At 49.3% G+C, this 12,392-nt stretch overlaps 1 protein-coding gene across 7 annotated transcripts in view; it reads left to right on the top strand.

The window, feature by feature from the left end:
• Nucleotides 1-12,392, top strand: part of LOC119178697 (fat-like cadherin-related tumor suppressor homolog) — an 812,220-nt gene that overhangs the window by 182,924 nt on the left and 616,904 nt on the right. For all 7 annotated transcript variants that reach the window (XR_012888480.1, XM_075882464.1, XM_075882456.1 and 4 more), the window contains exon 12: nt 6,853-7,154. Coding sequence is in view for 6 of the 7 variants with exons in the window: in XM_075882464.1 (XP_075738579.1) it covers nt 6,853-7,154 (302 nt within the window). In the remaining variant the exon portion in view is untranslated. The remainder of the gene's footprint in view (nt 1-6,852; nt 7,155-12,392) is intronic.

Here is a 12,392-nt window from a genome sequence, read left to right as displayed (position 1 = left end):
TTGTCTTGTGTTCTTTACTGTGTAGGGTCCCGGTAGCAACGAGACATTTCCGGGGCATGTGAAGGTGGCATCATGGAACTTACATGTGGTTGTATTAGCGAGTAGACAGGCTGCAGTCTGGCATTTGCGAGCTCTTCCCTCACAACCTGCTGAATCAAAAAGGTCGTTGTGAAGAATGATCGAACGACTGCATTGGAAAAGATAGAGGAGATGCAGGGGCAGTATTCAGAAGCCTCATGAAATGTTGAGCAATGTGGCGACTCTTCAGTTATTCGAATTGCCGGCACTCTTTGATGATGTCCATGGCTGAGAAGTCCTTCGACACCAGCAGGTTGAAAGCATCGTCTGCAATTCCTCTGAGCATGTGGCTTACTTTCTCTGCATTGGCATATGCACAACGGCAAAGGGTCAGAATGTCAAGTATGTGTGATAATGTGACTCTGTTGAAGTTCAAGCCTGTTGGACGTATCTATAAAAGCGGCACGCTGGTGCCCGCCTGGTTTACCAAAAACATCCGGAGCTTCTGCTTACTGGCATCCCAACTCGTTATATCTGGTTCATGAGCCTGAAAAATCACACACCTGCTGTGCGGTAAAGGTAGAAGCCAACATTAACTAGTATCATGATTGGGTACCAACGATAAACTGCTGCAAAGCGCTCGTATTTCGGGATTCAATCATTCACGTATACATCATCTGTGACGCAAAAGTTGCCAGGATGGCGGCTGAGTCAGCACGACCGGCTGTACTGAAGTGTCTGTCAAAGAAGAAGCAGCAAGATTACCTTCTGTCGACATCTTGGGGCCGACCAGGACACGTCTGCTGTGGAGCTCTATCTTGTCATGTACGTGGCAACTCCACCGAAATATTTCTAGTATATTTCTATAGTGAAAAGTGGTTCACAAAGCAAAATGTTGGTTCTTGATCAACATCATCCTCTTCTTTCTTCCTCACATCCACATAATTGAGCTGCAACAATATCGACAGAATTTTAAATTTTTTTTGGGAGTGTTTGTTGAGACAAAGAAAAGACTAACACCCGCGTTCCCTGGTAGAATCATTTCTTTTCTTCTCCTTCATTGCGTGTTCATGTGCGGCCCCGTCCTGCGTTCGCTTTTTCGCGCGTCTGGTGTACAGCATTGTGTTTCCCGCCAAGGCTTTCTCGCGGTAAACTCAACATCTCCCCGCCGCCACGGCGTGATCGCTTGCCTTCAAAGGGTACAACTATTGAGTGGCGCGACAACCTCGCTGACCATTTTGGAAGGCGCTCTTGAAGTACCTATCGAGGCTGTCCCTGCCTGGAAACGCCTCAACTACTCTGCTGAGCTTCTATTGCAGCGCTGGCACATTGTTGTCCCTAACAACCATCAAGTCACCGACTCGCAGCTGGGATGAAGACGACAGCTGGCAGTGATGGGCAAAGCACAGGAAAAGTAAAAATTTCTTCTTCCACCGTGTCCACAATTGGTGCAAAAGCTCGTTTCTGTATCTCACCCCCTTTCGCAAGTCATGTGCGATGGAACTAGGCAAACTGCTGTGCTTGCTGGTAATCCCACCACACGCTTGCGGATTAAGAATCGCGATGGCGTCAGCGCCTTTGCATCCTCGGCATCCTAGCAGAGTTGGATCAGAGGGCGGCACTTGACGATTGTTTCCACCTCCGCCAGCACACTAAGCAGCTCTTCATAACTGAGGCTGCTTCGTCCAAGGCAGCGCTTGAGTGCATCATTAAGTGTCTGTATGACTCGCTCTCAGAAACTTTCCCACCATGGGGCTCATTCGGTGATGAACTTCCAATAGATTCTGTGGGTACCTGCGTGATTTTGCACGGTCTCACCTAGCAGGAATCGCGGCTGCTCTAAGGTTTTGGCCTTATCCGCATAAAATATAAATGGAACGCCCCACCTAGAAGTAAATCGGCGAAATGCAAAAAGAAATGAATGGGCTGTCATGTCCGAGGTTAATTCTACATGTACTGCCTATGTCATCGCACAGGAGAAAATGACAATATGAAGTTTCGCTGACGGTTGAGTACAGTGGCAGTACAGTGGACCGCAAAAGTCTACTCCCACGACGTCGAACGTTGACGCCTCTGTTATGGTGTCTTTTGGTAATGGTGCAACCAGGACCAGTGCTGGACGCAAACATCGGTGATGACATGCCAAGCACGACTAAAGCACCCTTTCAACGGTTCGTATGCCCTTTAAAATCCAAAATCATTATTGGGGGTCCAGCAGCGTAACTTGAACATGGGTTTATAGAAGACGGACATGCATTGCCGATATCATGAGCCTTGTAAACACGTCATTTGGTAAGAGGATTGGGTGTTTAAGCTCCCCTGGTTCATCATGTTCCAGTAAGCGGCCTCCAACTTCGAGACACCTATCCTGGTCAATATCTGGCCTTAACGCCAGAACACTGGAATCTAATAGCAAAGGCTGGCCTGCCTGACGCGTAACTACCTCTACTAGGAAGGTGGTTTTCTGGAAAAATTTGAGCCAGTGTAGCTCCATGTTATCTATTTCCAGGGACGTCTGCGGCCCAGAGAAGGATAGCTGGTTTCGGGAGGCGTTGCGAACGAACCTTGAAATTTAGGCGGTTACTATGAGGAGCCTGGAGAATGAGCTGTACTTCTCTAGGTCCAGTAGTGGTATCAGTGAATGCATGGCTTGCGGTGAGACTTCAGTTGGCAGCACACGGCCGCCAGTTCGCTGTTGAGGTCCTGCACCGTCAGTGCAGGGCAAGAATTCAGAGGCCAGATGCCTTCTAGTTCGGCAGTACACCACTTGATCTCTTGTATTATTACCGCTGCGGATATTCCGCACGTCGGAAGGTCTGCTAGATTGTCTGCGTTTGCACAGTGCCCCCAAGTGCAGCCTCGAGTCAAAGTTCTGAATCTCTTGCACACGGTTCCTTACGAAGGTCTCAAATCGGTGAACATTGCCAGAGACCCAATGTAGTGCAATCATTGAATCCATCCAGAAGGAGGCCACCCATGATGAGAACTCGGGCATTTTCTGGATGTAATGCCATAACTTTGCCACTGAAAGACACCCAAGAAACTCTGAACGCAGTGGAGGAATTCTCTTCAGTTGTGCAGAACGAGACTTGCTTATGAGGAGTCGCGCCGTAATACGGTCGTGTTTTAGTGGTTGGTGCACGAACACGGCGATTCCATACGCATGAGGGCTGGCGTCACCAAACAAGTGAACTGTAGCGCGTCCATGATCTTGCAATGCAACAGTGAGAAAACGTGGAATGCAAATAGTAGACAAAACAGGCAGTTCGGATACCCATTTTTTCCATATTTTCTCAATGTCATGTGGAAGAGGCTCGTCCCAGTCGATGTCATGTCATCATTGCAGCTGGAACAGGAGTCGTGCTGTCACGTGAAATGGAGCGATGAAGTTTAGCGGGTCGAATAGCCTTGTCTCGCAAACGCTTGCAACATGCTTCGCTTCGTCAATGCTTCGGTTGCAATGAATGCGAGTATGGCTTGTGTAGGGACGATGATGTGATCTGATGACGATCCCAAAGTATACTAACCACCTTGGACTTGGAGCTCTGCTTGGTAACATTCTCGAATAGAGGTCATCTTTCAAGAACTGGGTGCATAGAAAGCGGGAGTTGGAGCTTCACTTTCTCAATTCCATTCCTGCATCGGCAACGATAGCATTCGCCTCCTCTTCGAAAGACGCACCTATGACTAAGTTGTCCACGTGGAATGACCGCTGCAGATGGGCGGAGATGTCCAGGTGTTTAGTCTCCCATGTTTCGAGGTGGTGCTGCGGAATTGCTGACAGCAAGAATGGGCTAGAAGTCGCTCGCTCCAAAAGAGACCCGGGTCATTGGCACTCGACGATTGTCGGGACGGCATGACCAGATGTTGGGAGTTGGTCGATTCACAGGAAACGAAGGGCATCTTTGTCTTCTGGTCAGATGCATATCCGGAAGAATGCCTTTCGGATGTCTGCAGTAAAAACGATTTTGCTGCTCTTAAACTGTAAGAGCAATTGCAGGAGTTCAGGACCCAACTTGATGCCTTTATTGAGCATGTCATTCAAAGACAGTTCACCGTACTCATGCGATGAGGCACCGAATACGACACGTACCTTTGCAGTCACAGTCTCTCGTCGGGCTACCACATGATGAGGCAGGTAGTAGACGATGTGTCCAAGAGGTGCTGACGGGGCTACTTTCTCCGCATTGCCTTTCTTGAAGTTCTTGCTGATGGTGGCATGGTATTGCTGCGGAACCTCTGAGTGATGCTCGAACTGCAGAAGCTGACGCTTGAGCCTGGTTTCGGCCACATTTCGGTTTGTACAAGACGTGAGACCTGGTGCCTTGATTGTCAGCGGTACATCCTAGCGTCCTGCATTCTTGCGTACTGCGCTACGAAAGTGAAAGACTTCAGGGTGCCTCATGACGTCGTCTTATCCGTCAGTGACACCGATAGTGTCCAAGCACCATATGTCTGATGAGTCTCCAGGTAGGACTTCAGTGCACCAGTTGTCAGAACAAGCCAGGAACAAGGCAGTGGCACTGATGTTACCCGGTGACAAGCTATGGTTGACGTGAGCGCATACACCTTGAATGACTCAGCCAAATATGGTCTCTACTGCACACAGAGTCTCGGTGAAACGCTCGAAGCGCCCGGTTACTACCCTCCAATAGTGGCCTGAGCCTATCAAAACGCTTATCATGGAGTCTTGGGGTTGGTCCCCGTGAGGTTCATCAGCAAATGCCAAATCGCGGTCACGCATCATAGCGATAACGCTGGGCTGTAATGTTTGAACATTTACGGTGCAGACCTCTGGCATGTCCAGAGCTTCAAGATCGAGGTCTATAGGCTTCACACGTCCACAAAGCGTGGCTTTTACCCTTCGGCACTGGTAATGTCATGGATGATTTAACTCGCCGAACGTAAAAATGTGTACCTCTTCAGTTCCAGTGAAAAATAGGTGAAGTTGCTGTGATAGGTCCTTACGGATGAGCAATCGTTGGCTGCCAGTGTCAAACACCAGTTGCACTGGTATGCGCTAACCTGCTCCGTATGGCCACACTGTGGCTGTTTGGATTAACACAGGCAACGAGCGTGTGCTGCTTGCGGGAGCCGTTCTTACGCGCTTTTCTCGCTGTGAGGACACCTCTTGGGGTTCAGTTGGAGTCAACTGTAGACTGTCAGTTCCTCGTTGGCCCCAGATCTCGCACAGAGCAGGGATATGGTGTCCTAAGCATCAGTCGCACTTAAGCTAGGCTGCGGTTTTGCAACTGTGAGCAATGGGCCCTTGTTTCTCGCACCTGAAGAAGCTACTGTTGCTGGAAAGACGTTGGTGCTTTTTTTTTCTGCTGATAGCACGACCCAGCAATCACACGTGACGTGTCCTGAGATGCCATAGAGGAATCATATTGTCTGTCCCCATCTTGAATGGGCACCTGGTGATGATGACCGTGCTGTCAGTGCTAGAGCAGACGGTAGGTGAGGTGGTAACATGTCCGCAGCCTTGCAGTTTGTTGACGTTCTCCCTGAAGTCGTTTTTAAGCGTGACGCTCGACTCTCTACTTTCGACTTCAACTTTAAGGAACTTCAGAATTGTTTTCACTTGCTCGTCTCTCGACTGGACTATGGAGTCCATGGAATCTGTCTAGGTTTTGATGCGCTTTCGATACTGGATCGCCAGATCCTCTGGCAATGAGTGCACCAGAACTCGATCCAAAAGAACGGTGTACTTTGAAGATGACATGGCAAGGCCTTCCAAACATTGGCTCCTGAACTGTATTTGCTCATACAGGTCCCGCAGCCTTGATACTTGCGATGATGTCTCTATTGGTTCAATGGCAAGGAGGCTGTCAATGTGGTTGTCAATGAGGAGGCCTTTTCGGCAAATGATGCTGTAGTTCGCTTCTGTAAGGCGTATCCCTTTAATGACGTGCTTTGCAGCGCTAGCCAAGTACGTCTTCTGGTACTTGAACTTCTCGATAGCGGTGAGATCGGGGTGCGTGTCGATCACTTGCCACTCACGGTTCTCGTAGCCTGCTGTGGGCTGCGAGGTTTTGGCTGGCGGTGTCCGAGCGAGCAGCTCCCATAGAGCTGCTGAATCCAATACTCGTACTCAGACACCTCGGCTGGTTCGTTTTGTTGATGGTCAAACCAACCTGGACATGTGTAATTGCAGATGAAAGCCTGCTGATGGCCTTCATGATCCTCTCTGGTAATCCAAAGTGCCCACACTTTCTGTGTCGAACTCTTCATCATATAGGGTGTCACCTGTTCGGCGTGAGCTGTGTCCTTGTCGCAAAGCCCATTGATAATTCCCTGCATGTCGGCAGAAGTTGGCAATATGTCTTGCAGAATAATCTCCCTGGTCTCAGACAGAAGTCGTGTAGTGGAACTGTAAAGAGCTCCTTGATGTCTTCGTAACTTGTCCCTTCTTGGTACTGGATTGTTGCGGAGAATGTCGGCCTTCTCCCGGGTTTTCGGCACCAATAATGCTGAGACACAAGAGAGACCAATATTTGCGTTTCCTGGTATAACCATTCCTTTTCTTCTCCTTTATTGCGTGCTCACGTGCCGCCCTGCCCAGCACTCGCTTGTTCGCGCATCTTGTGCGCAGGATAGCGTTTCTCACTAACATTTTTCCGTGGTAAATTCAACAGTGTTTATTGTGAATTTCATTTTACTTAGCCTTCCATTTTATTTTCTCGGCTCATTTAGCTGTATTACTTACTGAATGTCAGGTGTCATTGCCAGCTCCTTACAGGAAATTTTTCGAAAGAAAGCTGGAAAAATTAACACTGTATTTTGCTAATTTTGCATGAGTGTTGGAGAATTCATGAAAGTGATGAACTGCAGGTGCTGTAAGCTTGGTGCATCCTTTGGACCGGGAGCAGCAGGATAAACACAACTTCACAGTGGCGGTATTGGACCATGGACTGCCACAACATTTTGCACTGCAGCCAGCCACTGTCACCATTTATGTGTCGGATGTCAACGACAGTCCTCCTCGATTTGAGCGTGAGCTGTACAATATTACACTCCTGCTACCCACATACGTGGGTGTACTTGTGGCACAAGTGGCTGCCCATGATCCAGACTTGGAAGGGCCAAACCTGCGCTACTCACTGGTGGCTGGGGACCACGAAGGCCACTTCGAGGTAATCATCATGGCATTAAGTCAATAGCATGACCTCTTTTCATGAGTCTTTCATTTTATCCCTTGTGGGATGCCATTACCAGCTGTAAAGTTGTTTGCACCTTGTGGAGAACACGTGTCTCGCACGCAATTTATCATCATCATTATTATGGTTAGCTCAGTAGCACCAGCAGTGATGCCTGGCGGTGAGGTTGGGTGGTGCCTCATGAGACATGAGAGACTCTTTTTGGCTTGGTGGTGGCTGGCATGGATGGTCGTCTCCTGTATGGCGGGTCGCACTTCGTGGGTCCCTTGCAGGGAGTCAAACATCCTGATGCCACCTTTGCATTACTGTTTATTTGTTATCTTGATTGAGTGTATTGGAATATTGTATAAAGTTGTGTTTTAGCGTGTCATTAGTAACGTATTTGATTTTGCTGACGATATCTTTGCTGTAAAAGTAGTTAAATAAATATTTTGTTTGGTTTAGTTCGACCGTGTCCGCCGTCTTGATGTGTTCTGAGAGCGTTAGTAATTACGAGACCCCACACCCTCTATCATTTATGTTTCATCACTCTAACTGACTGTCAGTTAAGGAAGAAAAGCGATTCGGGCTAGTTGGTTAAAGGAAATATAGCTGCCGTCCCTCTTTGCCTTCCGTTCTTCACTGTGTCAGCTTTCCTTCAAGGAGTGGCAACAGCAAACTTGTGCATCTTTGACACGTCATCTGGTTGCAAGCAGTACTCACGAGGTTGCCGGACTGCAGGCGGTTGCGCAGGACCGAGGCATTTCCATCGGCAAAGATGTCATGACCACTTTCCTGGCCAGCGGCGAAGATGATGTTCCAGCCGCGTGTTACATAACTTCTGCTGCATACACTCAGAACACTCTCGACAGAATGTTGCTGAAGGACAAAGGGAAGGGAGCTATGGGCTAAACGCCTATGTGGTACGATGTTCATTACGACTAGCAAATACATGGCGGTAACTGAGACTACAAGTTCGAATAAACAAAGGTTGCCTTTCTTAGTTCATGCCTTATAACATAGATATAGATAAGAAGTATCACTACCAGGAAAAACAACGGAAGCGCGTGTAGAGAATGAAGACAATGTTGCCTCCACTGCGATCCCTCTGAGTGGGTACGAGCCATTGCAGTGGAGATCATCATCATTAGACGGTGATCGCGGACTCAGGGCCCATTAAAAACCCCCATTAATTTACCTTGCCTCGTGTAACAATTTGTGGAGGTGCTGGGTAGGACGAACCCAAAGACGGAAGCTTCACTACCAGGACTTCGTCGCAGCCGCGGCCTCACCGGACTTCCACCTTCACCGATCATAATGGCCCAAGAGCAGCCATCCAACGCTTCGAGGCCAACTCCGATGGGTTCCGCGCCGTACTACAGAGTGCGCCAAACTTCGGCGGAACCTCAGGAGAAGACGTCGACGTGTGGCTCAAGAACTACAAGCGGGTAAGCAGAAGCAATGGCTGGGACTCGAAGAACAGCTCAATCATGTCGTATTCTCGTTAACTGACACCGCCCTCATGTGGTACGAGAACCACGAGGACATGTTCACTACTTGGGAACGTTTTGTTGAAGAAGTGCAGAAGTGTTTCGGTGATTCGGATGCAAAAAAGAAACGCGCGGAGCAGACATTGTCTCAGAGGGCACAGCTTCCAGGAGAAACATGTACGACATACATTGAAGAAATATTGAAGCTGTGCAAGATCGTGAATGGGAGGATGTCTGAAGAAGACAAGGTTGGACACGTTCTCAAGGGTATAGCCGAAGACGTGTATAATTTGTTAATTGGGAAAGACTGCTTGAACTCCGTGTCTGACGTGATGAAGCATTGTCGTACCTTTGAATCCCTCAAGATGCGACAAATTTCTCCTAAATTCGGCCGCCTGTCCAACGTCCCCACTGTTGCTAGTGTTGAAACAGTGCCGCCTAACGACCTTGCTTTGACCATACGGCAGATTGTCAGAGAAGAGCTGCTTCGATCTCAGCAGACCTATCATCGCCCCAGCGATTTTCAGGATGTGTGCGTAAACGAACCAGAACGTGTGCGGACTCCTGTTTCTCTTCCACCATGGAAACCATCGATCAACGCTGCAGACGCTTATGAATATCAAGGCACACGGCAGGCTGGATTTCCCCGTCATCCAACTCCCAACTACGAACGAAGTTTTCGCCCGCCTGTTTACCCAACATCGCCTGCCTACAGTGCCCCTGAAGGGCGGCACCACTATCCCATGCCTTTCGAGAGGAGTCGTTACTCTGGGCAGCCACGTGCCCCTCGACCAATTCCTGTATGCTACAACTGTGGCGTCCCGGGTCATATCGCACGTTTTTGTGACCACCGCCCATATCAGCGACAGTCTTGGCCTTTGTATCACCAACATTTCGACTACCCGCACTCCACGTCACGGAAACCACGCGCACCTACCGGGACACGCTACCCCTCGCCGGCCTCTGATCGAAGTTTGACGCCACCTCCAGCTCCCCGTGCTCCACGATCACCGTCGCCACGGCGACGCGCACGTACACCGCCGCCGGAAAACTAGTCGGTGCGGCCAGTGGGGGTGAAGCCGCAAGATCACAGGTGCTATCTACAGATATACCCCCGTCAGCGTTTATGTTGAAAAACAAAGTTCGTGTAGTTGTCGATGGAGTGGCTACTATGGCACTTGTGGATACAGGCGCGACAGTTTCGGTGATGAGTGTAAATTTTAAGAACCTGCTAGGACCAAAAGTGATGTTTTGCCTGAACCGTGGGGTGACATTTCGTGGTGTAAGTGGTGACGTGTTGTGTCCGGTGGGATATTGTACTGTGGACGTCTCGCTGTGTGGCAAGGTGTTTTGCACAGAGTTCGCGGTTATTTCGCGGTCTACACATGACGTTATTTTGGGTATTGACTTCTTGTGTGAGTGTTGGGCAACTGTAGACTGCAGAAGTGGGCATCTTTCTATACACGGTACTTTCCCAACGGCGCTCTTGGAAAATTCCTGTCCGGAGGAACGCATCTTTTTCGTCTCCGTGGATACAGTCGTTCCTGCATTTTCTGCTGCGTGTGTTCCTGTGACATGTTCCAGTAACAGCTGTGGCACGTTTGACGCCACGCTCGAACCGATTCCCTTGGCATGCCTGAAAAAGAACATTCTCATTCCCCATTGTATAGTGTCAGTCGTTGATGGACGGGCAGGTGTGTGGACAATGAACAGTTTCATGGAGCCTGCAATTCTGCCAGGCGGCATGAAACTTGCAGTATTTAGACCCGAGTCATGTACGACGCTGGTTGCGCTTGTTGATGCTACAAGCCAAAATGAACATCTAGGCTTAGAAGGTTCAGAACATGCCCAATTGCTACAAATGGTCAGCAAGTCACTTGACCAAAGCGAACGTCATACCCTGCTCGACATTCTGTCTAAGCACTCGAAAGTGTTCGATTTTTCTAAATACAGCCAAAGGCCCTTAATCCAGGCCCTTAATCCCAGCGTCCCGGATACGTCATCAGATCCACACCGAATCGGCGCATCCCATTAGGCAGAAACCTTACCGAGTGGCACCATAGGAGCGCAAGATCATCAACGAGCAAGTTCAAGAGATGCTGGAAAAGGGAATAATACAGGAATCGGCGAGCCCGTGTACTGATCCCGTCATTCTAGTGAGGAAGAAGGATGGTACGTGGAGATTTTGCGTTGACTACCACCGACTGAATTCTGTTACCAAGAAAGACGTCTATCCACTGCCGCGCATCGATGACGCTCTAGACTGCCTGCATTCCGTGTCCTACTTTTCATCTGTCGACCTGAGATCAGGTTACTGGCAAATTTCGATGCACGCAGCTGACAAAGAAAAAACGGCATTTGTTACGACCGACGGATTTTACGAGTTCAACGTTATGCCATTCGGATTATGTAATGCTCCTGCAACATTAGAAAGATTTATGGACTCTATATTGCGTGGTTTAAAATGGCATATATGTATGTGTTACCTTGATGATGTCGTAATTTTTGGCCGTACGTTTGAGGAGCACAACACTCGCCTAGACCTCGTGCTCAGCTGCATTGAAAAAGCTGGCCTTGTATTGAATTCAAAAAAGTGCCACTTTGGCGAGCGACAGACATTGGTGTTAGGACATCTCGTCGACAAAGATGGCATTAGACCTGACCCGCAAAAGACAGCGGCCGTTGAATCGTTCGAGCGTCCTAAATCTGTGAAACAACTGCGTAGCTTCATCGGGCTCTGCTCGTATTTCCGCCGGTTCGTACCCAAGTTTGCGGATGTCGTTCACCCCCTGACGAGCCTTCTACGCAAGAACAGCCTGTTTCAGTGGACCTCCAAGTGCGATGCCGCTTTTCACAAGCTGAAGTGTTTGTTAACTTCGCAGCCAATACTTCGGCACTTCAATCCTTCGTTGCTCACGGAAATTCACACAGACGCAAGTGGCATCGGTATCGGTGCTGTTCTCGTTCAGCGTTGTGGCAAGAAGGAACACGTTGTGGCGTACGCAAGTCGTTCTTTAAGCAAGCCTGAACGCAACTACACAGTGACCGAACAGGAATGCCTAGCGGTAGTCTTTGCCGTGCAACGGTTTCGCTCATACATATATGGTCGCCCGTTCACTATCGTCACAGATCACCATTCCCTGTGTTGGCTGGTCAACCTTCGTGACCCATCCGGCCGCCTCGCACGATGGGCCATTCGTTTGCAAGAACATGTCTTCACCATTTCATACAAGACCGGCCGTCTACACGCTGATGCGGATTGCCTCTCCAGAATGCCGCTACCATCGACAGATTGTGAAGGTGATAACTTTGACCACCTTATCGCTTCGCTGTCGTCTGACTTTCCCGATGCCGTGACTTGACTTTCCCGATGCCGTGACTTTCGCCGCTGAACAGCGTAATGACCCAAGCTTGAAAGCTCTCTTCCCTGGAGCGAGAAATTCATTAAGCGAAGGCCGATTCTGCATCCGAAATGGTCTTCTTTACCAGAGAAACTTGTCCACGACGGGCACCCGCTTTCTGCTAGTTGTTCCTTTGTCTCTCCCAACGTCTGTTCTGCGTCTCACGCATGATGACCCCACCTCTGGCCATCTAGGCACCGCACGAACACTTAGTCGCACGAAAGAGCGGTTCTATTGGCCGAAAATGAGCAAGACAATTAAGAACTACGTGGCCAGCTGTATGCAGTGCCAGAGCCACAAGCGGCCCTCCTCGGGTGCAGTTGTTCACCTACAACCTGTAAAGC

Source organism: Rhipicephalus microplus, chromosome 2, assembly GCF_043290135.1.
Source record: "Rhipicephalus microplus isolate Deutch F79 chromosome 2, USDA_Rmic, whole genome shotgun sequence".
In the NCBI taxonomy this organism is placed as follows: Eukaryota; Metazoa; Arthropoda; class Arachnida; order Ixodida; family Ixodidae; genus Rhipicephalus; species Rhipicephalus microplus.
Note: the sequence above shows the minus strand (reverse complement) of the source record. Positions and strands in the feature narration are given on the sequence as shown.